This window comes from Ailuropoda melanoleuca, chromosome 12, assembly GCF_002007445.2.
Source record: "Ailuropoda melanoleuca isolate Jingjing chromosome 12, ASM200744v2, whole genome shotgun sequence".
Classification (NCBI taxonomy): Eukaryota; Metazoa; Chordata; class Mammalia; order Carnivora; family Ursidae; genus Ailuropoda; species Ailuropoda melanoleuca.
In genome coordinates this window covers 23,984,169-24,011,778 of record NC_048229.1, presented here as the reverse complement: position 1 = coordinate 24,011,778, position 27,610 = coordinate 23,984,169, and the positions used below count along the sequence as shown (strand labels likewise).

The window sequence follows — 27,610 nt, the reverse complement described above, 5'->3', positions numbered from 1 at the left end:
TGTATTCCTTGCTTATGGTCCCTTCTCCATCTTCAAAAAACTGGTTCTAACATCTTACTGATAAAATATTCGACACATGTTCATTTCATATTTGCACAAGAGTCACGATTTCAGTTTTTTAAAAAGTTTAAAAAAAAAACTTAAGGGGCGCCTGGGTGGCACAGCGGTTAAGCGTCTGCCTTCGGCTCAGGGCGTGATCCCGGCGTTATGGGATCGAGCCCCACATCAGGCTCCTCCGCTGTGAGCCTGCTTCTTCCTCTCCCGCTCCCCCTGCTTGTGTTCCCTCTCTCGCTGGCTGTCTCTCTCTCTGTCGAATAAATAAATAAAATCTTTAAAAACAACAACAAAAAATTATAAAAAAAAACTTAAAAAAAAGATGTATCTGGGGCATCTGGGTAGCTCAGTCGTTAAGTGTCTTGATCTCTGGTTTCTACTCAGGTCATGATCTCAGGGTCCTGGGATCAAACCCCACATCAGGCTGTTTCCTCAGCATGGAGTCTGTTTGAGTTTCTTTCTCCCCCTCCCTCTGCTTCTCCCCCCTATGCTTTCTCTCTCTCTCAAATAAATAAATTTTAAACAGACAAACAAAAAGATGTATCCTTTAACAGCTGGTAACTATAACTGCAGTAACAATCCCAGGATCTCAATGGCTCAACACTATACAGATGTCTTTTTTGCTCATGGCACAGTGTGAAGTGGTCAAGTGACCCTCCCAGAAGGCTGTCCTTGATTCAGGGACCCAGGCTCCTTCTATCTTGGGTCTTTGCTATTCCTTACATCCTCCTCAGAATTTTCTTTTTTTTTTTTTTAAGATTTTATTTATTTATTCAACAGAGATAGAGACAGCCAGCGAGAGAGGGAACACAAGCAGGGGGAGTGGGAGAGGAAGAAGCAGGCTCATAGCAGAAGAGCCTGATGTGGGACTCGATCCCATAACGCCGGGATCACGCCCTGAGCTGAAGGCAGACGCTTAACCGCTGTGCCACCCAGGCGCACCCTCCTCAGAATTTTCTGCTGAATCTCCTCTGTCCAGCTGGCTGATGAAACAAGCAAAAAAGATGATGTAGGCCATTTTATGTTATCATCACTTCTGCCCACATTCCATTAGCCAGAACTCAATTGTGTGACGCTGTGTAACTGCAGGAAGCCTGAGAAATGTAGTTTTGTGGATCCAGGAAGAGAAAAGAGGATTATGGGGCATTTTAGTCCATTTGTACCACAATGTTCCCTATATATTGAGGTTGATCTTGGCAGCACTCACGGTCCAGTATAGTCCATTGTACTTGACCTCTCCCAAGGGCCTCCTCATACCCCTTACACACTCAAGGGTTCTCCCCAGCATGAAGTCCCTGGTTTTGACTGGGCTCAGAGGCTCCTATACTCCTGGTCTTCCCAGTACCCACTCAAGTCTTTGCCCTTATGGACTTCCTGGTGCTTGATGAAGTTGGACTACCAGCAAAAGCTTTTCCGCATGCTTCCTAAATGGTGTAGTAACCAGCCTTCAAGAGGGCTGCCAATGATCCTTACCTCTTGGCGTTCGCACCCTTGTTGGTGTAGTTTTCTTCTGCACTGAATCAGTGATGGTCTGTGTCACCAAGAGAATATGGCATAAGTGACAGTGTGTGACTTGGACTCTCGAATCGCTTGTTCTGGGGGGGAATTCAACTACCATGTCATGAGAACACTCCAGGAGCTCATGGAGAGGCCCTTTAGACAGGAACGACTTGCCAACCATAAGAATAAGCCATCTTGGTAGTGGACGCTCTAACCCCAGTCATGCTTCAGTTGACTTCAGCCTCATGAGACCCTCAATGTGACACATTTTGGCCAATGAGTGGTGAGAGGAAGTAGCTTGCAGCTCTGTTGGGTTGTGCATTCAATTGAGAGGTGTGAGACCCTCAGATGTCCCTTCCTATCTTTCATATTAGTGGCTAGCCATGTTGGAGATAGTGACTTTTCTGTTGTCAGGGACCCTGATGAGTGAATGTGAACGTAACAAGTAGTGCCCTTGCCAACCTGTGATGTATGGTTTGAGCAGGGAGTTAGTTTTAGTGTTTTCAGTCAGTATGCTTTAAGGTTGTATTACTGCAGTGGAACTGAGCCCACCTGGTCACATTCTTAGGTTTTCTCCAGAAAGCATTCTTTTGTGTTGAGGCTTGATCCTGGAAAGTTTTATTATACTTGCCATATCCATTGGGTTTCTCTTTGGTTTGAATGTTTTCAGTCTATCAAGTCCTGTTGATGGTTGCAAGTCATCCGTTGCATATTGACCAGTGGTGGAGTTTGCCTCTTTCATCAATCCCCTTATGTCTACCAAGGATTGATTTCATAATAACAGAATTTCTCTCCAGAATGAATGTCTGTAAAAGATTGAGCTGTCCTTGGGGATATCACTTTAGTTGGGTTTCTCTCCAGGGTGAATTCTGTGCGGACAGTAAAAAAAAAAAAAAAAAAGTTCCATTTTTGCCTGAGGTTCCCATATTGGACACATGAGAGGAAGGAGACTCCCAACATCTCCTGAATGGCCTTCCATACTTGCCCCATGACACTGCTCTCTGCTTTCTGGAATGAGCTCTCCTATGGGTGGCAGCAGTCTTCCTTCTACTACCCAGGGTATCTGTCCAGCAAAACTTCGCTCATGTTTACTAGTATAAAAGAAGTTAAAATGGACCCCCGAAATACTGAGAATAGAACATTAGGGGCATGTGTTTTCATTTCTGCAGGACTTGCAAAGACGTTAGTGAACATCAACTTTGCAACTTTTTGCCCCATCCCAGGGTGGAATGTTAAGTGGCCAGGAGAGCTGCGCCTCAGGGGATTTCTGTGGAAAGAGTACTGAGTGACTGGGTCCTACCCTGTGGGGGCAGGACAGGGACTGTTCTCCCTCACCTCAAGACCGGGGAGGGCTTCAAGGAGACTACCTGGCTGGACGACACAGTGGGCTGGGCCTCCCTCAGGAAGGATGGAGGGGCGCCTGGGTGGCATAGCGGTTAAGCGTTTGCCTTCGGCTCAGGGCGTGATCCTGGCGTTATGGGATCGAGCCCCACATCAGGCTCCTCCGCTGTGAGCCTGCTTCTTCCTCTCCCGCTCCCCCTGCTTGTGTTCCCTCTCTCGCTGGCTGTCTCTGTCTCTGTCAAATAAATTAAAAAAAAAAATCTTTAAAAGAAGGATGGAGACTGCAGAGCAGGAGGATTTAAGCCATCGGTGAGTGGATCCTGGATTCACCAGGACCTGGGCTTGTGTGTGTGTGTCAGGGGGGTGTTGAGGGTGGAGGATACTATACGGTAAGTCTGTTTCAGGGTGGGCTTCCTTGGGGCTGCTGAGGCTGGTTTCTGGGCTGCCCCCTCTCTGTGGCTGCTTGAGAGCTTTGAGCACTTCCTACCTACCCCGACTCCCGACCTCAGGAGGGGCTTTTCCTGCTGTGAACTTGGCAAGGGCAGATGAAGCAGATGCAGTGCCCATCCCTCCTACATCTGGGATGTGGGATGGCACCCATGTCCACTGTATCTCGAGCACTGCAGAGTGCAGCAGATGTAAAGTGCCCAGCCCTGGGCCAGGCACACAATAAGGGGCTTTAATAGTGCCCTGCGTGCAAGCTGGGCCTGGGAATGGAGAGCCAAAATCTTCCTTAACCCACGGGGCCTGTGCGTCTTCCCCTTCCCAAGGTGGACGGGAGATCCTAGAGACACAAAGTGAAGGGTGATTTGCAAGGAATTTGCTGCCGGATCGAAAGGCTACGGATGATGAGCTCAGCTCTGCCCTCCCTTCAGGCAGCTCTGGCTGGGGCACGTGGCCTCTCTGGGGCTCTCTGATATGGAGTGAGAGTTGTCCCTCCTCTCCCAGTTAGGGCAAGGATCAAATGGGGTGATTAAAGGTAGAGTGCCCAGCACAGTGCCTGGCATGTAGTAAGCGCACCCAAAGTGGAGAGCCGTGGGAGTGTCACTTTGGAATTAGCGTGGAGGATGGAGTGGGGAGGAAACTGGAATCATATTCATACATAACTATATATGCTGCTATGAAAGAAACATGCTGCTTGCTCCAGGCCTCTGGTGGACTCCCACCTATACGGCGGCCACGGCACTCTTTGATTCCTCCCATGCAGCAGAAGATGGCATCCAGCCCGGAGTCCTCTGACAGAAGAGGATCACTGGCTGGACCACCTTGCCTCGATATAACAGGATGAGGCCCCCATCTGCCAATAGCAAACCAGACCAAGGCTGCCAGGGAATCCCTCCTTCCGAGGGGAGCCCTCTGCGTAGTGACTAGGAGCCACGGGGGGTGGTGGTGGGGGGAGGAGCGCAGGCAGAGGCCCTGCGCACGAAGCCCGTGGCCATCGGCCCTGGGAGGGTCACAAGGTATGCAGAGCCCCTCTCCGGAGGCCCAGGGAGGCCAGAGGAGAAATCTCAAAGACCGAAGGGAGGAGGCGGGGTCGAACCACACTAATGGTTGTGCAAACACCCCGAGGCTACCAAGGGCCGAAGAAACCCCCTAGGAAGGTGCAATGAGAGGCCCTGGATTCAAATGTTACCTCCATCATTTTCTGCCTGTGCCCCCGGGGAGTCACCCCTCACCCGCGCCACTTTCCAGCGCACCGAGGGAGGCGGAGCAAGACTCCCAATAGCCCACGCAGCATCTGGGTCACACAGGTGCTCCATTCCCGTGTTTATTAGCGCTTTGCTAGAACCCATTACTACGCGCCCGCTGGAAAGGGTCCAATAAAAGTTGAGCTGGGATGGGGCGCCTGGGTGGCACAGCGGTTGGGCGTCTGCCTTCGGCTCAGGGCGTGATCCCGGCGTTATGGGATCGAGCCCCACATCAGGCTCCTCTGCTGTGAGCCTGCTTCTTCCTCTCCCACTCCCCCTGCTTGTGTTCCCTCTCTCACTGGCTGTCTCTATCTCTGTCGAATAAATAAATAAAATCTTTAAAAAAAAAAAAAAAGTTGAGCTGGGGAAGCCTGCGGCCGCAGCGATGACCAAGTGAGGTTTAATTAAGGACTACAGCCGTTTGCCGGTTTCGGGGAGAATAGCGCCCGCCGCCCGGGGGCGCGCGCGGTCACGAGGCCGCGCGGCCCGCGTGCCGCTTCTGATGCTCGTTGAGGTTGGAGCGCTGGCTGAAGGCGCGGCCGCACTCTGCGCACGCGTACGGCCGCTCTCCCGTGTGCGTGCGCTGGTGGCGCACCAGACTGCAGTGGCGCACCAGACTGCAGTTGCGCACGAAGGCCTTACCGCAGTCCCGGCAGATGTAGGGCTTCTCGCCCGAGTGCAGGCGCTCGTGCTGGCGCAGCTCGGAGCAGCCGCGGAAGGTCTTGCTGCACTCGGGGCAGCCGTAGGGCCGCTCGCCGGTGTGCGCGCGCTGGTGCTGCACCAGGCCCGAGCGGCCCTTGAAGGCTTTCTCGCACAGCGGGCAGGCGTAGGGCTTGGCACTGCTGTGCGTGCGCTGATGCCGACTCAGGTTCGAGCGCTGGTTGAAGGCCTTGCCGCACTCGGGGCATGCGTAGGGCTTCTCCCCGGCAACGGGCACCCGTGGAGGTCCCTGGGTCACCTTGCCACAGTCACCACAGGGCGGGCACCCCAAAAGGAATGACCTCCGGGCCAGGGCCAGGCGGTGGCGGTGGCGCTCGGCCGAGTGTGTCTTCCGGTGGCGGTAGAGGCCGGAGCAGCGCACAAAGGCCTTGCCACACTCCGCGCACTCATAGGGTCGCTCGCCAGTGTGGATGCGCTCGTGCTGCAGCAGGCTCGAGGTGCGTGTGAAGGCCTTGCTGCACTGGTCACAGACGTAGAGCCGCTGCGCCGGGGGGTCAGGGGCACCGCAGCCGGGACCCGAGGCCGGCCCGCACTGAGGACACATTAACGGGCCCTCGGCCATCTGCGGCTGCTTGTTGGAGCCAAAGCGCTTTCCACACCGGGCGCACGGGAGGGGCTCCTTTTCCATCTGCGTCATCACCTGCGGGGCCAGCAGGGCCCTCCGGGGAAAGTCCTCGCTGCAACTGCAGGCCTGGGGCAGCTCCTCCAAGCTCTGCGGAAGGAGGATCACTTGCAGGGTCTTTGGGAAGGTCTGGGTGCCTGTGCACTGTTCCTGTGACCCATCCTCTGTGTGGACCTCACACAGCTGGGTCCGGGGGCAGCACCAGCACAACACCTGGCCCCCACAGTGGTCACACACCGGGGACTTCTCAGGGAGTGTTCTGTGATGCTGCGCCAGGCAGCACTTATGGCTGGAGGCCCTGGTACCAACTGGGCACCAATAGGGGCCCTCCCCAGCATGTGGCCCCTGGGGAGTGACTAGGTCAGGGTCCTGAGAGGAGGTGAGACCACATGGCTCTTGTACCAGGGGTCCTGCTCCTGCATGCTGGCGGGTCCCTGGACTGGGGCTCACACCAAGGCTACAGCTCCAGGAGCCCCTGCCTTGGGGAGCCGTCTTGCCGCCTGCTGTCCCTCCATGTAGGTCTCCCTCCTGAGGTGGGTGTCTCTTGGCTGGGTTCTCTGCCAGGGGCCTCAGCTCCATGTTGGGCCTCTCCTCTTGGCCCCTGTCGGCTCCCTGGAGATCTGCCTTGGGGATGCCTCTGCCTGGAGTTCTGGGCCTGAGACTCCATCCTGGGGCCAGCCCCCAACAGAGTGTCCTGGCTGTAGGATCTGGAAGAGCAGAGGAGAAATGGAAGTTGGCAGTTCCCAGGAGGGGAGAGGGGGGAACTGCCAAAAAATGATGATCCCAGGACTGATGGGGTTGCTCCCAGCTTTCCGTAGCCCAGGGAAAGAAGAGAAGGAATGACATCAGGCAGTGAGAACCCTGGAGCCTCCTGCCCCAACTCCTGACACCTGCCAAGGTCTAGGATGTCACTGAGGCCCCAGAGAGCATCCTCCCTCCTCTTTACCAGTTGCTGGGAGCACCATCATCCTTGGCTTGGGACCTCAGCAGCCCCTCCCTTTAGCAAGGCATACCCTAGCTGCTCAACTGCCCACTGCCCAGAATCAGGTCTCCACTCCCAACCACCAGCTTCCTGTCAGCATGCCCTTCTGACTCCCTGCCTTAACGTGGCCCAACCCTATTCACCTGCCATTAGCCAAGACTTCTGGGAGGTGAGAGATGGGGCTCATCTGACAGCAGGGCTGAACACCAGGTCTGCCCCTCCCCACTTCTACCAAGCAACGTTGGTTCTCTCAGGTCTGGCAGCCTCATCTACAAAATGGGTATGATAAATGTAAATGTAAACAGCTGAACTTGGGGGCCCTGATCATTCCAGCAACAACCAACACCGAGAAGGCCTGATGCCTGCTATTACTTTCCAAATTCACTGTGGCTGTTAGTTTCCTATTGCTGCCATAACAAACTACCACAAATTTGGGGGCTTAAAGCAATGCAAATTTATTAGCTCACAGGTCTGGACAGAAGTCCCAAAGCAAGGTTTCGACAGTGCTGCTTCCTTCTGGAGGCCCAGAGGCAGGATCTGTTTGCTCGCCTTTTCCAGCTTCTAGATGCCACCTACTTTCCTTGTCTCATGGCCCTATCTTCCATTTTCAGAGCCAACAGTGAACATCAGACTCTGCCCCTCCTGCCTCTTCTGTACAAACACACTGATTACGTTGGGCCCACCGTAAATAACCCAGGATCATCTCCCACATCGAGATCCATTATACCTCCTAGTCCCTTCTGGTGTGGGAAGTAACATATTCACAGGTTCTAGGGACCAGGACAGGCGCATCTTTCGGGGAAGGTGGGGGGTGTTGTCCTGCCTACCACAGTGGCTTTTTCTGAGCTCTTTGTATGGTTTACTGGGAAAGCAGAGTATATGAATCAAGATGCCATTTAGGTGAAACAAAACTGAATGATTCGTCTGCAATCTTGAAGGACACAAGCAGCTCAGAACAGTGCCATCTGGGTGGGGCCTTGCTTGGCAGGAGACAGCTAAAACATGTAGAGTGGGAGGGGTAACTCTGATGTGCAGCAAACATACAGGGAGGCGTCAGGCAGAGATGTCCCGCCTGGTGGGTAGGAATACAGAAAGGAAAAGGACAAGGGGCGCCTGGGTGGCTCAGCCAGTTAAGCATCTGCCTTCAGCTCAGGTCATGAACCCAGGGTCCTGGAATCAAGCCCTGCACTGGGCTCCCTGCAGGGAGCCGCCTTCTCCCTCTCCCTCTGCCTGCTGCTCCCCCTGCTTGTGCTCTCTCAAATAAATAAAAAATCTGAATGAATGAATGAAAGAAAGAGAGAGAGAAAGAAAGAAAAGAAAAAAGAAAAGAAAGAAAGGACTTGCATGTCGACTAGGTTACTGATCAATGCCAGTCACTAACAGAGGACTGACCTATTAAAGAACCCATGGTAAGAATGAGAATCCTTCCTACATTGTTACTTCCAGAACAAATATGGGCCTGCCTAGAAAAGCGTTTGGGGAATGAATATGTGCCCACAGTAAATCAACACCCCATTGAGCATGAGGGTTCAGGTTCTTGTCCTTTTGCTCTGTTCCCTTTCCTGTGCAAGGCAGATATTCCTTTATCAAAAGTTCCAGAAATTTTGGGCACCTGGGTGGGTCAGTCAGTTACGCATCTGACTCTTGATTTTGGCTCAGGTCATGATCTCAGGGTTGTGAGACTGAGCCCTGTGTGGGGCTCTGTGCTGGGCATGGAGCCTGCTTACGATTCTCTTTCTCCTTCTGCTCCTCCCTACCTCTCTCCCTCTTAAAAAAAAAAAGAAGAAGTTCCAGAAATTTAAGTCTATTTAGTGAGATGGTTTTCACCAATCTACCTTGACCAACTGTTGCTTTTCTGTCATTTTGCAAATTTCTAACAAGCTTGTGCCCAGGGGCACCACTGGCTTGAACTAACATGACTTGGAACTAGAAAGAATCAGGAAGCATTTAACCCAGTCTCTCTATACATTTTTAGCCAAGGACACTTCAGAGCAACTGGATGTGGTTCTTTTCAGGGTGCTGCTGCCAACCATCTCTGGTGAATTATTCTGCCCTCCGACATCACAACCGCAATGGCAGAAATTGACTGACGCTTAGTGCTCTGGACGAACATGTTGGGGAATGAAAATTAGACACACTGAATTGGCTAAAGGTGAAAATTGCAGAGTTGAACACGTCCCCCAGATCATGAGGGGTCACAGAAGCAGCTCGGCCTTCAGTGCTCTGCTCTTCAGGAGGCTGCTTGCTGGAGCACAGGAAGCTGAAGGGCCCACATTAAGGGTGGTTTATCCGGTTACATGTTCAGCGAATAAATAGTCTGGGGCATTCTCCAAAGAAGCAAATAAGGACAGGATCACACTGTGACCTGAGGTTTCTCAAACAGTCCTCACTCCAATCACATGTGATAACTCCCAACCCTCCTTTAACTTCCAGGCCTGTGCGAGTCTGGCCTTCAACCCAGGACAAATGAGGCCACCTTTCTCCACCTGTACCTCAAAGCCACTTAGTGTCTGGATTGACTAAGATTTTATGGGGCCATATTCAGGCCCATAAGGATACTGACCCCTGCTGGCTCTCTCTCCTATGGGTGGCACTGGTGGGGGCTAATACCTTGGAAATCCAACACCTTCCCCACCGTGGCATCTACCACTCTGTGCCTTTGTTTCTGCACCTGACAATGTAGCCACCTAGAGTTTGAGACCCAAGCAGAGGTGCTCAGAGCCCCTAGAGTGAGAAACTTCAAGCCAGCAGCAGGACTTCTGGTTGACACTGAACAATGGCATGTGGTTCCCCAGGGCCAGACTGTCCACGGGGCCCTTACAGAGTGAGGCAGCAGGAGGATGTGAGGGACACATCTCTTTCCCAAACACTTGTGGATTTGAGTCCAAGGATATTCTTTTTTTTTTTTTTTTAAGATTTTTATTTATTTGACAGAGAGAGAGAGCACAAGCAGGGGAAGCATCAGGCAGAGGGAGAGGGAGAAGCAGGCTCCTCGCCGAGCAGGGAGCCGGATGTGGGGCTCGATCCCAGGACCCCGGGACCATGATCCAAGCCGAAGGCAGATGCTTAACCAACTGAGCCACCGAGGCGCCCCGAGTCTGAGGATATTCTTTCCAGGTGGGAAATGGCTACTGTCCTACCCTGTTATTGTGTTTCTGCCTGTCTTTCTTAAGATACTGACTATGGAGCTCTCCAAAAACAGGAGTGGGGAACGACATGGGCTAACTGGGGAGCAAGCAGCTGTGGGCCCCACCTGCCCACCAGTGCTGACCACCCTCACAGCAGATGGAGAGGAATCTAACCTACATGGACACCATGCCCAGGGTTGATGGGCCCAGGCTCAGTGGCCATGACTCGTGCAGAGTCCTAAAAGGCCCCACCTAGGGAAGGCCAAGGGACATGCTTTCTCTAGAATGTGGAGCTTGCTGTGCAAATAAAGCAGACAAGCTGGGGGTCCAAGTTTCAAAAAATGTCACTTATACACTGGGACTGGAAAGCTGTTGTACTGCACGGACCCACCGCAGGTGAACTGATTAACCTCTTCCAGCTAACTCTCCACACTCAGACTTTGTCCGAATGAGGACAGATGGGCAGGAAGACCTGGCAGAAAAAAAGGCAATTGCACAATGCACTCCCACACAGCATGGAAAATGATGCAACCAGCTACTGTGGAAAGCAGCCTGGCAGCTCCCCAAAAGGTGAAACATGGCGTTACCACACGACACAGCAGTTCCACTCCTATGTATCTATCCGAGAGAAATGAAAACAGGCAGTCAAGCAAAAACTTGCACACAGACGTTCATTGTAACATTTTCATAACAGCCAAAAGGTAGACATAGCCCAAATGTCCATCAACGGATGAACGGATAAACAAAATGTGCTTTATCCACACAAGGGACTATTACTCGGCAATAAAATGGAATGAAATACTAGTACATGGATGGACCCCAGAAGACATTATGCTCAGTGAAAGAAGGCAGACACAAAAAGACCACATTGTATAATTCCATTTATGTGAAAAATCCAGAATAGGCAAATCCATAGAGACAAAGGGTAGACAGGTGATTGCCAGGGGCTGAGGGAAGGAACAATGGGGAATAACTGTTTAATGAGTATGCGATTTCATATTGAGGTGCTGGAAATGTTTTGGAATTAGATAATGGTTGCACAACATAGTAAATATATTGAAAACCAAAAATTATACTAATAACCCACCTAAATTGTACACTTTGAAATGGTTCATTTATGTTATATGAACTGTATTGCAACAAACAGCACAGGAATGCACCCGTGGCACCAAGTGTCCCTGCCTCCCGCGTGCCCAGCTGTCCCCTGTAGAGCCGCCGAGTAAGTCTGCCCCACAACATCCAGGACGGCATCTGAGCCCCGGCCACAGGGACAGTAATGCATGCGATGGAGGGGGTGTGTGTGTGTGTGTGTTTAATGACACTTGCGTAATGAGAAAAACAAGGTCTTCAAAATTGCTAGGTAAAAATATTAACTTCTCCCACATGCCCAAGCTGAATGTACACCAGGCAGCATTTTCACATCAGAGGCTTAACCTCTATGTTAACAGCATTCTCCCCTGGACCCAGACTTCTCTTCAACCAAGTGGCTCTTAATCCTCTCATCTGAAGAAGAAAAGTCTTGGTAGGAAGTCAGATACACCTGCTGTACCTAATGGGTAACAAGCTGGGGGCACAGGGAGATGCCTTACGGTGTCTCAAGCCCCAGGATACTGCCATCACTGATTTACAGATGGGAAGTTGTGGTTTGACAAGGGAGCTCACACCCCGTTCTGTCTGACCATGGAGCCCCGTCCTCCACACCCAGGCTAGCCACTGGCTCTCCACCACCATCCACAGCATTTACTTTTTGCCTCTCACAAGTGTGAGTTTCGCCCTCTGGTGGGTGACTGCCAGTCAGAGAGGGCTGTGCAAGGGAAGCCCATCCCATCCACCTCCCAAGCCTCCCCTGCACCCCTTCTCCCCCGCCCCAGCCTCTGCCTGTAGGCATGCAGGTTCTGCACGGTTCCTTGGTCAGCCTCCCCAAAGCCAGGCTGACCCCTTGCAGGCGGCCGGGTACAGAGCTGTTGGGGAAGCCATAAGTGATATGGGGACTACCACTCCTTTCCTTCCTCATACAATTGTAACCCCAGGGTGAACCCCGGCCACTGACAGAGAGGAGGGGGCCCCCACAGGGAGTGCTGAGCAGCAGGAAGGCAGGCACCCAGATTTCTGTGCATCAACCCTGGGGAGGAACGAGGGTCCTACAGTCATACTTTCTGGAAGCCCCATAGCTGGGATCTGGGTCCCTCTGGCATGATACTAGTTGCTATGCCCCAGATGTGAGGGACAACAGGACCTGGGTGCCTGCCATGCCTCTGCCCCAGGGCTTCCAGTAAATGCTGTCCCTGCAGGGTCATGGTTGCTGGCCTCATATCCTGGTTTGCACAACAGTGGCCAGAGCAGGGCCCCAGGCCAGCACCCAGCACAACCTCTTGGAACCTCAGCAATCCAGAGGCCAAGGACCTACCAGGGTGGGGGAACATATCTGAGGCAGCCTGGCCAACCCAGGACAGCCAATCACCACGGAATCAGTGGACAGGCCAGAGGATGGGTGGCCTGGAGTGTGATGTCACCCAGGACTATGGCAGGTTCCACTGAAGGAAGGCGTAAGTGGACTGAATGGTGCCCCCACCCCCAAAAGATATATACATACGCCCTAACCCCCAGAACCTGTGAAGGTGACCTTAGTTGGGAAAGGATATTTGCAGATGTAGTTAAGGATCTTGAGATGAGATCATCCTGAATTCCCTGGGTGGGCCCTAAATCCAATAACAAGAATCCTTATAAGAGAAAGACAGACAAAGAGAGCAAGAGAAGAGGTGGAGGCCAAGATTGGGGTGATTAAGCCACAACCGAAGTTACATCTGAAAACCACCAGAAGCCAGGAGCGTTGCATGGGATGGCTTCTGCCTCAGAGCTTTCAGAGACTAGAGCCCTGATGATGCTTTATTTCAGACTTCTGGCCTCCAGAACTAGAATAAATTTCTGCTGTTTTAAGCCACCCAGTTGGTAGTAATTTGTTTTAACAGCCACAGAAAATCAATACAGAGACTGGCCCAGCACCCTTCATAGGATGAGCAGGTTTATGTATGCAGGCTCTCCTGATCCCTGGTAATGTGGAGTAAGATGACTGCTTAATGCAGAGGGTCGGGTAAGAGTGGGTGGTCCCAGGAAAAAGCAGCAGCTCCCACCTAGCAGGAGGAAACCCTGAACTCACAGAATGTGGGGACCAAGGGTCACCCATTACCCACGTGCACAGGGCATCTCCAGACTGTCCCAGACACCCTGCTCCCACAGGTGGCTTCCTCTGCCCATCTGCTGTGACAGAAACCTGCCTCCTAGCATCAGACACAGCCAGGGGAAGCCGCGGACCATGGCTGAGTCTCCCTGCCTCTCTTGCCTCTTGCCCTGCTCCCTGCCTGCACCTTCAAACTACCCTACCTGTACCTGATCCTCCAGCCATGGAATCTGAGGCTGAGCTCGGCAAGGGCTCCTGGGAGCCTGTCTCCAACCCTGCACTGCAGCGGTCCCAGATGTTCTGACAGTGACCTCCCACCTGCCCTGGGTGAGCATGCCCTGCACCCTGCGTGTTCCCCAGCCTTCCTAACGCTCTCCGGGGCTGCTGGTGGATGGCAACAGGACACAAAGCAGCCATCTTCGGGCAAGCAGGGGCTGAGAGGCGAATGTGTCCCAGGCTGAGCCCTGCAGAACTACATGACCACAGCACATGGGGAAAAGTTCCGTGAGGCTGACAACCCTCTGTACAGCTGGACGGGCAGGGCACAGCCCGGTAACGCAGGAGCACCCCGAGTGCGGGCACAGCTCCGCTCTGCTCCCCGTGATGCCTCCACTCTCGTGGGCCTGGCCCTCAGGCCATCTACGGTGTCAGGGTCGGGGGACAAGGCAGAGGCAGACGGGGGACTCTTACAGGCCGTGAATGAGACGAGCGCAGGCAGGGAGTGATGAACAAGGAGAAAACCGAAGTTAGGGCGCTGAAGAACCACCAGTGCAGCGTGAGAGCGCGGGAAAGAACGGCTTCTTAGGCCTCTCGGCGGAAGGGACCGTGGAACCGGGACCGAAGAGGGGCGGGTGTCCGAACACGCGTGAAGGCAGGGACGCGGGACCAGAGGCGATAGGGAGGCATTGTCGGCCAACGGGGGAGTACGAGCTTGATTCCGGGAGTTGCGGCGGCGGGGCCTGGTGCCACCCCATGTGGGGCTCAGTGTCCACGCTCAAGACGGGGGTACGCGACAGCCTCAAATAGAGCCCACGGGCTCGCCCGGAACTGAAAGCCCGACCTGCAGCGGCCAGCCCGGACCCTGGGCGACGGACCGGAAACGCACGACGCCAGCCCCCGCCCAGAGCCCGCGAGCTGAAGGTAAGGGGGGCAGGAGGATGGGAGGGAAGGCGCGCTGATGCCTGGAGGTCCCTGCCTCGCAGGCTGGAGTCACGGGTACGCGCCGAATGCCACTTACTCGCTCGGGGGCGGACCGCACGGGTCCCCGGGTCTCCGCCCCGCACGCAGCGCGGAGCTTTCCACCCTCCTCCTTCGGGCCGCCGCGGCACTGGGGAATTAGTGCCGCTGCGAGAGTGTGCTGGAGCCCTCGCGGGGTCTACTGGGTGATGTAGTCCCGCCGCACCCCGTAGTCCAACCCCAGGACTTCGGTTGTCATGGCAACCGCGGCCGTCTACACCCGGCAGGTGATATAAGACTTTGCGTTGTCGCCAAGGAGACGGCATTCCGGACGGACTGGGGCAGTTCCCCGTGTCCGACCCAGAAATGATCTGCCACTCCCATGTCTGTAGCGGGGAAGAGTGGGGCTAATGCTGGGAGCAGCACTAGAAAAGTACCTCCCTACACTCATTGATCACATACAGAGGGCTTCAGGAGTGAGTACCCGGGTCTTGCAGGGCACTGGAGAGGAAGTGAGACTCCCGCACGAGGAATCCCACTCCGTCGAACTGTCAGGTCGCTGGACTGGGGCTCATGCTGCAGCCACAGCCCTGGGAGCCTGTGCCCTAGAAAACTGTGTGGCCACCTGCCACCCCTTCTCACAAGTCCCTCTCCTGCGAGGGGACTATCGTAGCGCTGTCTTCCACCAGGGACCTTGGCTTCACATTCGGTCTCTCCTAAGTCCCAAGGCAGGTCATTGGGAGTCAGCCTCAGGGGCTCTTCCCTGCTCAGCACCCTGGGCTGGAGCCTCCATCCGGGGGCTGGCCTTCAATTGAGAATCCTAACAGCAAGATCCGGAAGAGCCAAAGAGAAATGGAGAGGCTGGCAGTTCTCAGGAGGGGAAAAGGGTGCCAGAAGTCATGAAAGCAAACCCCAGCAGCCGAGGAACCTTGGATGGCTTGGACAGATTTCCTAGAGTCTTCAAAGCTGTTAAAAGGTGAGAGACATAAAGGAATTTCAGCAGGAACTGAAGGCAGCCAGCTCAGTGGGTGAAGTGATCAGGGGTGGGTCACCTCTTTTGTCTCTCTAGGCTTGGTTCCTTCTCTCCCCTCTGTCGGCTCTCACCTGTCTGACCACTGGTCCCCTGCTGATTTCTGCCTCTCTCTGACCTATCCTCATTACCAGCTGCCCTGTACATGCTTCCAGACTGTCCATCTGACAAGCCACACCCAACACTAGCTGCTTGGTGGCTGCACCAGCCTCATGCTGGGGACTGTTGCTGACCTGGATTTAGAGTCCAATGTATGTGTGTGGTAGACAGAATAATGGACCCCCAAAGATGTCCACATTCTAATCCCCACTACCTGTGAATATGCTACCTCATATGGCAAAAGGGACTTTGCAGATGTGATTAAAAATCATGAGATAGGGGCGCCTGGGTGGCACAGCGGTTAAGCATCTGCCTTCGGCTCAGGGCGTGATCCCGGCGTTGTGGGATCGAGCCCCACATCAGGCTCCTCCACTATGAGCCTGCTTCTTCCTCTACCACTCCCGCTGCTTGTGTTCCCTCTCTCGCTGGCTGTCTCTATCTCTGTCAAATAAATAAATAAAATCTGTAATAAAAAAAAAATCATGAGATAGGGAGATTATCCTAGATTATTCAGGTGGGTCCTGTGTAATCACAGTAGTCCTTATAAGAGGGATGCTGAGAATCAGAGTCAGTGGAGTTTTGATGATAGAAGCGGAGGTCAGAGTAGTGTGGTTACAAGACAGGGAACGTGAGCAACCTTTAGTACCTGGAAAACAGAGAACCTAGATTCTCCCCTGGAGTCTCCAGAAGGAACGCAGCCCTGCCTACACCTTGATTTTAGCTCCTAAGTCTTAACTGGAGTTCTGACCTCCAGAGCTGTAAGATAATAAATATGTATTGTTTTAAACCACTAATTTGTGGTGATTTGTTACGGCACCAAGCAGGAAAGGAACAGTCTTCATAAGGCACTGGGAGATCTTTGACATTTTCTAAGCCATCTCCCTTTTGTCAGAGTGAGGGCAAGCCCAGAGCCTCTGTCTTCAACATCACCAAGCACAACTTAACCACAGTAGTCTGTTCAGACACATGGAGTTTACACATGGAGTTCCCTTCTTCTGGCTGGTTTTACATTTTTGGTTGATGTTGTCAAGTTTCCCTATCAATAAATGGATCTAAGCAAAAACAATTGAGTTGATATTAATCTGGTTCTCAAACTGAAAGTCTTGCCCCCTGGGGAACACCTGGCAATGTCTGGAGACATTTTTAGTTGTCACAACTGGGGCTGGGGGGGTGCTACTTGCATACTCTGGTTGGAAGCCAGGGATGCCGCTAAACATCGTAAAATGCACAGGACAGCCCCACCCTCCATCCCTTGACAAAAATGTCAATGGTGCTGAAGTTAAGAAACCCTAGTGTAAAGAAAACCATGAAGTACAGATGACACATACAAGAGGCAAGGTCATTTGGTGAAAGTGGGACTAGGCATGGGGAGCTAAGTGAAAAAGCTAGACAAAAAAGGCCACATATTCTATTATTCCATTTCTATAAAATGACCAGACCCAAACAACAGACTTCACAGTATACTGTGCACCACATTTTTGCCTGTACAACTATCAGCGATCCCCTTGCTCTAACACTTGGGCTGAATTCTCTATTGCCGAGTAACAAAACAGCCTACAACCATTTTATTATGCCATATATGGAGACCAGGATTTGGGCAATGCTCTGTAGGAACTAGGGCCTCAAGTGGGGTAGCTCTAAAGTGGGAGATGGATGGGACAACATCTGGAGCCTGGCACACAACAGAGTTCCATAAATGTCCGCTGAATGGACAACCCATTTCATAAATTAGTTAAAAGCACCCACAATTTTCAGAGTGCCTGTCAGGCACCATCTGGCCCTGTGTTAAGAATGTTACAGGGACTGGGGCGCCTGGTGGCACAGCGGTTGAGCGTCTGCCTTCGGCTCAGGGCGTGATCCCGGCGTTCTGGGATCGAGCCCCACATCAGGCTCTTCTGCTATGAGCCTGCTTCTTCCTCTCCCACTCCCCCTGCTTGTGTTCCCTCTCTCGCTGGCTGTCTCTATCTCTGTCAAATAAATAAAAAATCTTTAAAAAAAAAAAAAAAAAAGAATGTTACAGGGACTGACTCATTTAGTCATCATGTCACATCTAGAAAGGTAACATCCTGTCCATTTTACAGATGGAGAAATGGGCAGAAGAGATGGCCAGGGCTGGTCAGCCCAGAGTGGAAATGATGCACCAGGAAGTGAGGGTGGCCTCTGCAGACTTTCCACACTTCAGGCTGAAGAACACAGTGCCAACATCCATAGACCTATGGGGCCAGGCTTCAGATCTCCACTGTGTCCTGGAGATGGGGAGGCTGGACCACCCCAAGCCTGGCAAGAGGTATGTGACTCTTAGCTACATAAGGTGACACACACACACCCTTCTCACACTATGGGGTTTTACTCCAGGAACTCCCTCCTGTTCTCCAATGCATAGCAGGTCACTCTTTCAGGGTCTATAAAGGTGTCTATTTACTGGGGGTGCCTGGCTAGCTCAGTTAGTTAAGTGGGCGACTCAGTTTTGGCTCAGGTCATGATCTCAGGGTCCTGGGATCAAGCCCTACATTGGGCTCCCCGCTCAGTGGGGAGTCTGCTTGAGGAGTCTCTCCCTCTGCCCCTTCCCCCTCTCTCACGCTCTTTCTCTCTCTAAAATAAATTAATTTTTTAAAAGATTTTTATTTATTTGACAGAGAGAGAGACAGCCAGTGAGAGGGAACACAAGCAAAGGGAGTGGGAGAGGAAGAAGCAGGCTCCCAGCGGAGGAGCCTGATGCGGGGCTCGATCCCAGGACCCTGGGATCACGCCCTGAGCCAAAGGCAGACGCTTAACGACTAAGACACCCAGGCGCCCCTCTAAATTAATAAATATTTTTTAAAAAACCGAAAACCAAAAAAACAAAGATGTCTGTTATCAAGTGACAGTAGCCCAGTAGCCCACACAGTAGCCCAGGCACAGGATCCAAACTGGCCTTGTCTGATTCTTTTTCTTCCGTTTTTGTTTTGTTTGGTAGGCTCCATGCCCAACATGGGGCTCAAACTCATGACCCTAAGATCTAGAGTCGCATGCTCTACCAAATGAGCACACGCAGGCACCTCTGATTCTGTTCTCATTTCTATACTGAAGGGGGAAACTGAGGTTCAGGGGAATGGGGCCCTCTCAGCTTTTGAGGAGAAAGGCAGGGTTGGGAGCTGCCCTTTGAATCCTGCTGAGTGTGAGGGTAACTGGTGCCTCTGCCTCTCTCAGCTTGCCTGCTTTCCCCCAGCTAGCACCTTCCCAGGGACCTCCCCCAGGAGCAGGGAGGGCCCCCAAGGATCAGAGAGGGTCCTGCCAGGACCAGGGAGGAGCACACTTATCCCCCTCCCCATCCCCTGCAGACCCCAGTGGTAGGCCCAAGGCTGCTCTTTGCACATAACAGGGCAGAGTGCAGGGAAAGGGCCACAGATTGCAGGGGCTGGGGGCCTTGGCGTCCAGACACAGTTCCTGTGCCCCCATGGCAGCCCAGGCTCTAACCCCATGCTCAGGCCAGCTTCAGGGTGTGTCTGAGTCCAAGGGGGGGCAGCAGCTCTTTCTGCCCACAGGTCCTGTCCCTGTGCTTTAATAAAACCACCATTTTGTACCAAAACAAAACAGAATCCAAAACCAAACAAACAAACAAAAAAACAGTCCAAGGGGGCCCAGAGTCTCCGGTCTGAAACTCCTGAAATTGGGGTAGGGGCAGGGGCTAGCCCTTAAAATTAGTCAATCAGTAAACAAATAAGGCAGATGCCGAGCACCTGCTATGAGCATGCTCAGAGAGTGGGCTAGTGGGATCACTGGGGATCTACCGAGGACCGCTTAAGTCAAGTGGCTGGGCCCCTTTGGGTCTGGCTAGGGGGAGCATCCCCTTGGAGGCGGAGGTAGACACCAGGTGGTGAGGAGCCCCATGCGGCCCTGGACAAAAACTCCACCAGATGCTGCTGCATTATCCTCCTGCCAGCCAGCATGGGTGAGCAACCACAGCGGTCGCTGCCTCTGGGAAGCCCGCCAGGGCTTAGTCCATGTCCCAGCTCGACTCCAGGGTGTAGGTTTAGGAGTCGCCAAACAAGGCGCGGGGGGGGGGCGGTGAAGTTGTGGGCACAAGCTCTTCATGCCAGCCATCTGGTCAATGGGTGGGGCTACAGAGCGGCCGCGGCACCGCCACCAGTGCCATCCCCTGCTGCCGTCCAGTGACCTCAGCATCAACAAAGGACTTAGATGCATCAAATAGAGTGGAGGCTGTCCCCCCAGTCCACCTGCTGGGCACAGTCCCTGGCCGCATGTCCAGGGCTCCTCCTCAACCTCGACCCGCACGCGATGAGAGGCGGCAGGAGCTGCGGGGGTCGTAGAGAGATGATGGGGGTACCCTGACATGGGATGAATAGAGGTGAAGCCGGGAAGGGTCTCCTCTAGGAGGCTCAGGCCCGCAGCAACCCGAGCATGCGAGCATGGGGAAGGCCGACCCTCGAGAGGGACTCGCGCATGCACGTGGGACCCAGGACCAGCGGAGGGCAGTCGAGACCACCAGGCCCACTCCTCCTCCCCGAGCCTGCAGCGCGCGCTTGCCTGTGAAGTGGCCGTAACCTGGACGAAGAATGAGAGGCGCCGAACTGCTACCGCACTCGAAACCGGCGGCAGTGGAACGTGAAGTCAGCGGCCTAGCAGGGCTAAGAGCGCGAGCGTGACTTCTGCCCTCATTAGACATGGCGGCCTTGCCTCAGGGAAATCTCTGCGCTTGTGCAAGGGCCTCCAAGACCGGGCAAGTACTGGATGTTAGAATATCCGCCAGGCGCGCTCGTGGGGCCACTTCTACAAGCGCGCGTGCGCAGGGGATTTACGTGTTCGGTTTGGCCCAGAGGGCACCTTTACATTCTTGTTCCGGATTGGTCCTGGAGTATACCGAGTCTTTTTTGTGCGCGCGTCGGCCCCGCTGACCCGGAAGTTTTCACCCCCGTTAAAAGCTTAGGCCCGCGGTTCGCGGTCTCTTCCTGTCTGTGCCAGGGCGGCGCGTGGTGCACGCTGATCGTTTGTGACGCCCCGGCTGCGCCCTCAGGTGAGGCCGCCGCCGCGTCGGGGGGTTCCAAAGAGTGATTCGGGATTTTCTGGGGAACCATGAGCGACCCTCGAGGCCCGGGGCTTCCTTGGGAGGGGGTTTCCTCTCCTTTTCCGGAAAATGTGCTGAGGAACGCGGAGGCGCAGGAAAGTACGTTTTCCTTGGTGTCCCGCTACCTCCGTATCTTCGCCCCGCAGCGGGGCTCGGGAATACTGGTTTGACCCCTGCGGTCGTGAGTTCAGATAGGCGGTTTCCGTTACTCTTAGATACGTGCTGCATTCTCTCTGGCCTGTACACGGTGTTCTCTTCAGTAGCAGACCCTAGTACGTCTGGGTGTCGGACACGCACCGTGGCCTTTGCCTTGATTATGCGCAGAATTAGTGTAGTGATCCTTGATGGCAGGTTAGCGTTTCCATTTCATTCGGGAGGAATCAGAGTCTAAAGCAGTTTGACTCTCCCAGCGTGGCAGAGCTCGTTAATGACGTGGTTGGGATTTGAACTCAAGCGGATGCAGTGTCAGGGTATTTGGCATCTCCCTTCCGATTGTGGTCCGTGCAGCAGCCGTTGACCCGGGCCTGCGGCGAGCTCTTGGTTCCCGGGGTCTTTGGTGAGAGAGAGAGTTGCTTCTTACATTATGGCTAAGTGGTTTTTGTAGGACCCGAAAAACAGACCCAGATGTTTATGGCTTTTCTTGGGTCCACATAACTTCCCAGTTAACGGCGTGTGGGCCAGCCTCACAGTGGTGGATGTGCCTGAGCTCTGATAGTTTGTGTTCCTAGGATGACCGAGTGGGAGACAGCTGCACCTGCCGTGGCGGAGACCCCTGACATCAAGCTCTTTGGGAAATGGAGCACCGATGATGTTCAGATCAATGACATTTCCTTGCAGGTGAGGGGGGTGTGGTGGTTGTGCTCTCCCCAGTTAGGGGTTTGGGGGCATACATGGAATCTTCCAGGAGGGGCGACTTGAAACGTGGTGCTGTAGAAGTGAAAATATGACAGGTAAAGGAGGGCTCCCTGGACCACCACACCCACCATGTCTGTTTTTTCTTTGTGTTTTGTTAATCAGTGGCTACACAAGACGGTTCCTTTTTCAGGGGTAGCATCGCATTCCTCAGGTTTTGTGTACATGTTTTGGTTCTGTTTTTCTTTTTTTTGTTGTTGTTGTTTGTTTTTGTTAAGATTTATTTATTTATTTGAGAGAAAGAGTGGGGGGAGGTGCAGAGGGAGGGAGTCTTCAAGCAGACTTCCTGCTGGGAGAGAAGCCTGATCCCACAATCCATGAGAGCAGTGACCTGAGCCGAACCCAAGAGCAAGATGCTTAACCGACTGAGCCATCCAGGCACCCTGGTTTTGGGGTTCTGTTGTTGTTTTGTCTCAGATCATTCATTTGCGTATGAAATCCAGTTGCCTCGGCCCTATTTGATTTCTGTCTTTGGAGTTTTGTATATTTAGCAAATTTAGGCCATAAGCTGTCTAACTTAAATCTCTCTTACACATTATATAAATGTATCTCAGCACCACCATTTGTTGAAAGATTATTTCCCCTATTCAATGATCTTGGCATCCTTGTTGGAAATAAGTTGAGTATAGATATATGGGTTTATTTCTGGACACTGAATTATTTTCCATTGGTCTGTAAATCTCTCCGTAAGTCAGTACCACACTGTTTATCTTTACCCTCGTACTGTTACACTGGACCTCATTAGGACTTTTGTGGGCTCTTCATTAAAAAGAAATTGTATTTTGTGACTGCATTAGTATAAGGACAAAGCTTGGTTTTGATTTATTTATCCTTTTTCATTTTAAAAGAAACTAAAACATTTTTTGTTTCTAAACATACGGGATGTAGGCACTATGCCTAGCAAGGATTCAGTCCTGTTTTTCACCCTGGATGTTTTGTAGAGCTGTTTCCCTTTATGGCTTTATTCATCGAGGTCCACAAACTTAAAGAACCAGGTAATGAATATTTTAGTCTTTATAGGTCACATATGGTCTCTGTCACATATGTTTGTGTCCTTTTTTTGGTGTGCAAGCTTTTTAAAAATGTGAAAACAGGGACTCCTGGGTAGCTCAGTCGGTTAAGTGTCTGTCTTCAGCTCAGGTCATGATCCCAGGATCTTGGGATCCAGTGCATCTGGCTCCTTGCTCAGCGGGGAGCCTGCTTGTCCTCCTTCCTGCCGTTCTCCCTGCTTGTGCTCGCTCTCTCTCTCTCTCTCTGACAAGTAAATAACAATCTTTTAAATATAATAAATAAATAAAATCTTTTTTAAAAATCTAAAAACAATTTTTCACTCTCCCTAGCGCTCTTTTATGGGCTGGGGAAGCAGAAGTCAGTGTCGCGCCAGAATTCTCATCTTGAAAGATGTGCAAGGGTCTGCTGTAGAGCTGGTCATTTTAACCGAACCCTACCAAGACATTTGGTGTTTGTGGTTTTTCCTGCTCAGCCTAAAGCCCTGCATGGAGACCTGTCTACTTGCCTATTTGTGCAGGTGTTTCTCTCCAGGTAGACACAGACTGTCATTATAGTATCAGAATTCCATGTTCTTTCTCTGTTATTCCTTGTCTTTATAGAAATATGATGTGTCCCTTGTGGAAGTGATACAATGACATTTGGGTGTATTTCACAGTGGAATAGTTGACAGTAGTCCTCTTCGCATATGTGTAGTTTCTCTGATACCAACCCCCCTTAACATTTTCGTGTTTTTGAAACATTTTCTTGGGAAATGACGTATGTATATATAGGAAGGGTTGTTAGATAATTCTACTAAAACGGTGGTTCTCTGGAGTGATTTTCCCCCACCCCTTTTAGGTGACACTTGGCAATGTGTGGACATATTTTTTGTTGCTAAAACTGAGAGGGGTGCTGCTAGCTTACTGGAGGCTGCTAAACATTCTGCAGTGCACAGGACAGCCCCCACCACAAGAGTTATTTGATTTAAAGTGTCCATAGTGCAGAGTTTGAGGAATACTTAAAACTGAGATCTTGGGGCGCCTGGGTGGCTTAGTCGGTTAAGTGTCTGCCTTCGGCTTAGGTCGTGATCCCAGGACGGAGTCCCATGTCAGGCTCCCTGCTCTGCAGTGGGGAGTCTGTTTCTCCCTCTCCCCTGTTCATGCTCGCCCGTGCATGCGCGCGCGCTCTCTCTCTCTCTCTCTCTCTCTCTCTAATTAATTAATAAATACATACATACAATACAACAACAACAACGACAAAACTGAGATCATGAGTATTGATCTTCTTGGTTCTCCATCCGCCTCCCTCCCATTATAAAGGAAAGTGTTTTTTTGGATTGTTTGTTTGTTTGTTTGTTTGTTTGTTTAAGATTTTATTTATTTGAGAGAGAGCAGGGGCAGAGGGAGAAGCAGACTCCTTACTGAGGAGGGAGCCCGATGCGGGGCTCCATCCCAGGATCCTGAGATCGTGACCTGAGCAGAAGACAGATGCTTAACCGACTGAGCCACCCAGGTGCCCAAGGAAGTGCTCTTTTTAGTTACGTGATAAAGTCACTTGTTAGGGTTTTACTTTTTTGTGGCAAGCAGGGCCCTCACAGTCAAGCCACCACAGGTAGGCGGGGGCTGCCCAGAGTAGGTGCTCAGTCCCTCGGTTCCTGGCCATCCTGCTCCTGACCCTAGTCCTTCCATCCCCTCTCCTTGCTGCCCAGGATTACATTGCGGTGAAGGAGAAGTATGCCAAGTACCTGCCCCACAGTGCAGGGCGCTATGCGGCCAAGCGCTTCCGCAAGGCACAGTGCCCCATCGTGGAGCGTCTCACCAACTCCATGATGATGCATGGCCGTAACAATGGCAAGAAGCTCATGACCGTGCGCATTGTCAAGCATGCCTTCGAGATCATCCATCTGCTCACTGGTGAGGTAAGACTGTGAGACCTAATGAGGCGGAGAGTGCCCTTAGTACACCCTAAAGCCAACAGCTGCCCCATGGCATTTAGGGGTGAGGAAATGGGGGAGGGATGTGGACTGGATGTCAGGTTCATGGCTGCCTTCTCCTAGAACCCCCTGCAGGTCCTGGTGAATGCAATTATTAACAGCGGTCCCCGGGAGGACTCAACCCGCATTGGGCGAGCCGGAACAGTGAGGCGTCAGGCTGTTGACGTGTCCCCCCTGCGCCGTGTGAATCAGGTGGGCCTGGGGCTTCTGGCACACGGGGGTGGGCAGGAATAGTCACTGGGCCCTGGTGTGGTTCTGCTTGGGGCAGAAACTGTAAGTGGGAAGGTTTGTCCTGCCTGTGTGTTTTACCTGGAGTGTCCTTTACTCCAGGAAGCCTTCCCGCATTTCCAGCACTTTCAGGGCAGATACTAGTTCTGGCCCCTCTACTGAGCAACATTTGCCTCAGGCAGTTTCATTTGAGTGTATATTTTTACATACTGTATGTGGGTGTGCATTTTTTTCCCTGAGACCATTTGACAACCAGTTGCAGACATTCTAACCATTTCCCCCTTGACACTTTAGTGGGTGTCTCCAAGGACCAAGGGTATTCTGTCCCCACCTTCGCTCTCAAGGAATTTAACAGAGAGAGAATTGTCTCATGTTCCATCACTGCAGCTGTCCCTTTATAGCTGTCTGTTTTCAGTCAGGGTCCAGGTCAAGAGCACACAATGCATTGCATTTCCCTCCAGTAGCAGGTCTCACATCTCCTGTAATCAGGGACCCAGCTTCAGCCTTTGTGTCTACACTTGTTTTTGTGGCCCTCTGTCTGATCCTGGATCTGGCAGCATTTCACCTGGGCAGCCTGGGGGCTCCTCCTGTGTCTTGTCACAGTCTCAGTGGGCCAGTGGACGGCAGTATGGTAGCCAGCTTTTGTGGGGGGGCCCAGGGTACTGGCCCTTAAGCTGATCTCTGTGCTCCCTAGGCCATCTGGCTGCTGTGCACAGGTGCCCGTGAGGCCGCCTTCCGGAACATCAAGACCATTGCTGAGTGCCTAGCGGATGAGCTCATCAATGCAGCCAAGGTGAGTGGGGACACTGGGGTGGGGGCCAGTTCAAGGGGAAGCTGCTCCAACATTCAGAACTAACCATTTATATCTTTGCAGGGCTCTTCCAATTCCTATGCTATCAAGAAGAAGGATGAGCTGGAACGTGTGGCCAAGTCCAACCGTTGATCACCTCGCTGTGGCTTCAATAAACCTGTCTGCCCTTGGGGCAGCCTCACCCACCTGTGCCATTGTCTGTCCTTGGGGGGCTCTGGGCGCTGGAGTGGGGATGGCCCCAGTGTCCTAAGGAGCTTCCCCATTTCTGACGTGTCATGGTTTGTGGGGCCCAGGTTCACCAGGGAAATCGTCTGCTCAGAAAGCACCACTGACTCAGAACCGGTGCACCCCGGGGTGCAGGCCCGGCCACCTGGAGTGTTCCAGCGTGTTGGAAATGAGAGGGGTGGGGTTGTCCTGGCATAGACGTCACTGTAGGCTGGGGAAGGCCGTGGTTTTGTCTGTGAGATCTGGGTGGCAGCCCAACTCCTAGGCGGCATGTTAACCTGCAAGCAGCCCCAGGGAGAGGTATCCAAGGCTAGTAGCCTGGGCCACCATTTCCAGCCCCGTCTGCTGGTTTGGCAGGGGTCAGCCCTGTCCAATACACTGTGGGGTGTCCCTACCTTCCACCCTGGGACTCCAGAGGTTCCTCTTTGCTCTGGCCAGCTTCCCCCAGGGGCTCCAGGCTGCTTCTGCATTTTGTGTATTCATGACTGTAGCCTAACCCTGGGTGCCCACAGAGCCAGTGCCACACCAGGTTCATCTGATTGCACCAGTGGCTTGGAAGTAGAAGACTTGGGGGGGGGGTGTTGTTGCCCAACCACAGGACCAGGCTGTCACGGGCCTCAACACCTGTGCCATCCATCACCTTCCTGCCACCCCCGACATCTGGCCAAGGTCAGCCTTGGTGTTCATCCTGGAGGGACCTGTCTTGGGGGCGGGCCAGGCAGTTGGACAAGTCTGACAGGTACCTTGGGAACCTGGGATCTGGAGGGAGTGGTAGCAAGGCAGCACCCTCCTGCAGGGAGGGGCACCTAGAATGCAGCTGCTGGTAGGCAGAGGACTGGGGTCAGAACAGGCAGGGACGTGCCAGCCAGAAGGAGGAGGCACCAACAGGTAGGAAGAGCCAAAAGGCCGGCTGGGGTCGGTCTGGTGGGGAACCTCTGGCACCTGTTCCGGGCTTCCATCATTGTGCTGCTGGGCTCCAATCCTGAGGCTTGGGTGTCCTCTTTCTCATCTGTCCCTCCTGGAGTTTTGTATGGACCTCCTTCCCCCCAAAGTCTGGTTCTCTTAGAGGTCCCTATCTTTTGCTCCTCTCCATGTTGGATCCTCCCCATTGCTTGTCTGGGGTTCTGCCCAGTGACAGGTCCTCAGCTTTCCTCTGCCCCTTCCCGGCCCAAGTCTAGCTTAGGACCTACCATGCCCCTGGGTCTGTTCCTGTCCCCAGTCCTGTCCTCCCATCTATTCCCCCACCCCCTCCCTTCTCCAGTCCTGATGCTTCCTCGACTTCTACCTGGACCCCCTTTTTCTCTGCTTCTACCCCGCGGGTCGCTTACTGTACCTATCCTCTGCTCTCTGGCTCTACACCCCCTTCTTTGGAAGCCCCCGCTCTGTGTTGGGCCATCCGCTCCAGAGCCCAGCCCCCGACCCTCCACAGACCCTCCATTCTTCCACCTCCTGCTTCCCCGGCTGACGGCCTCTCCCTTCAGGTCCGGTCCGGATGCCCTGCCCTCGGCCGCCCTGGCTCTGGCGCCCGCCTCAGAGCTCACTCTCCGCGCCCCGCTCCCCAGGCAGGGAGGAGGGCGATGACGACGAGGAGGAGGAGGAGGAAGGGGACGGCAGCCCGGGCTCGGGTCCTATCCTGTCCCCCGTGGAGTGTCTCATTTGTGTGTCACCCTTCGACGGCGTATTCAAGCTGCCCAAGCGCCTGGACTGCGGCCACGTCTTCTGCCTCGAGTGCCTGGCTCGCCTGTCCCTGGCCACGGCGGGTGGCGGCGACGCGGTGGCCTGCCCCGTGTGCCGCGCGCCCACGCGCCTGGCCCCGCGCCGAGGGCTGCCCGCGCTGCCTACGCAGCCCAGCCTGCTGCCCCGCGATG

General features: G+C 53.2%; 3 protein-coding genes across 6 annotated transcripts in view; 2 read left to right on the top strand and 1 right to left on the bottom strand.

Annotated features, from left to right (window-relative positions):
* Nucleotides 1-910: 910 nt before the first annotated feature.
* ZNF837 (zinc finger protein 837) lies at nucleotides 911-20,243 on the bottom strand. 4 transcript variants are annotated; one of them, XM_034639371.1, is made up of 3 exons: nucleotides 14,451-15,086; nucleotides 5,226-6,632; nucleotides 911-2,423 (listed from the first exon to the last, which is right to left on the bottom strand). In XM_034639371.1, the coding sequence occupies exons 1-3, from the start codon at nucleotides 14,713-14,715 to the stop codon at nucleotides 2,311-2,313; spliced, it is 1,785 nt and encodes a 594-aa protein (XP_034495262.1). In that variant the 5' UTR covers nucleotides 14,716-15,086; the 3' UTR covers nucleotides 911-2,310. The 4 variants fall into 4 exon arrangements, with proteins under 4 accessions (XP_034495262.1, XP_034495263.1, XP_011232915.2 ...); XM_034639372.1 differs by lacking the exons at nucleotides 911-2,423; nucleotides 14,451-15,086 and adding an exon at nucleotides 20,046-20,243 and having other exon boundaries at nucleotides 2,434-6,632; XM_011234613.3 differs by lacking the exons at nucleotides 911-2,423; nucleotides 14,451-15,086 and adding an exon at nucleotides 7,051-8,073 and having other exon boundaries at nucleotides 2,434-6,632.
* A 1,068-nt stretch (nucleotides 20,244-21,311) lies between these two features.
* Nucleotides 21,312-25,660, top strand: RPS5 (ribosomal protein S5; the record flags this gene model as incomplete). Its single annotated transcript, NM_001304926.1, is given in 5 exon segments — nucleotides 21,312-21,420; nucleotides 24,194-24,403; nucleotides 24,542-24,670; nucleotides 25,401-25,499; nucleotides 25,581-25,660. Coding segments are annotated over 5 exon segments (615 nt in total). The 3' UTR covers nucleotides 25,650-25,660.
* Nucleotides 25,661-25,837: 177 nt separating this feature from the next.
* The window catches only part of RNF225 (ring finger protein 225), a 6,178-nt gene continuing 4,405 nt past the window's right edge, over nucleotides 25,838-27,610 (top strand). The window contains exons 1-2 of the mRNA XM_034638038.1: nucleotides 25,838-26,630; nucleotides 27,224-27,604. Of these exons, the coding sequence (XP_034493929.1) occupies nucleotides 27,235-27,604 (370 nt within the window). The 5' untranslated portion in view covers nucleotides 25,838-26,630; nucleotides 27,224-27,234. The remainder of the gene's footprint in view (nucleotides 26,631-27,223; nucleotides 27,605-27,610) is intronic.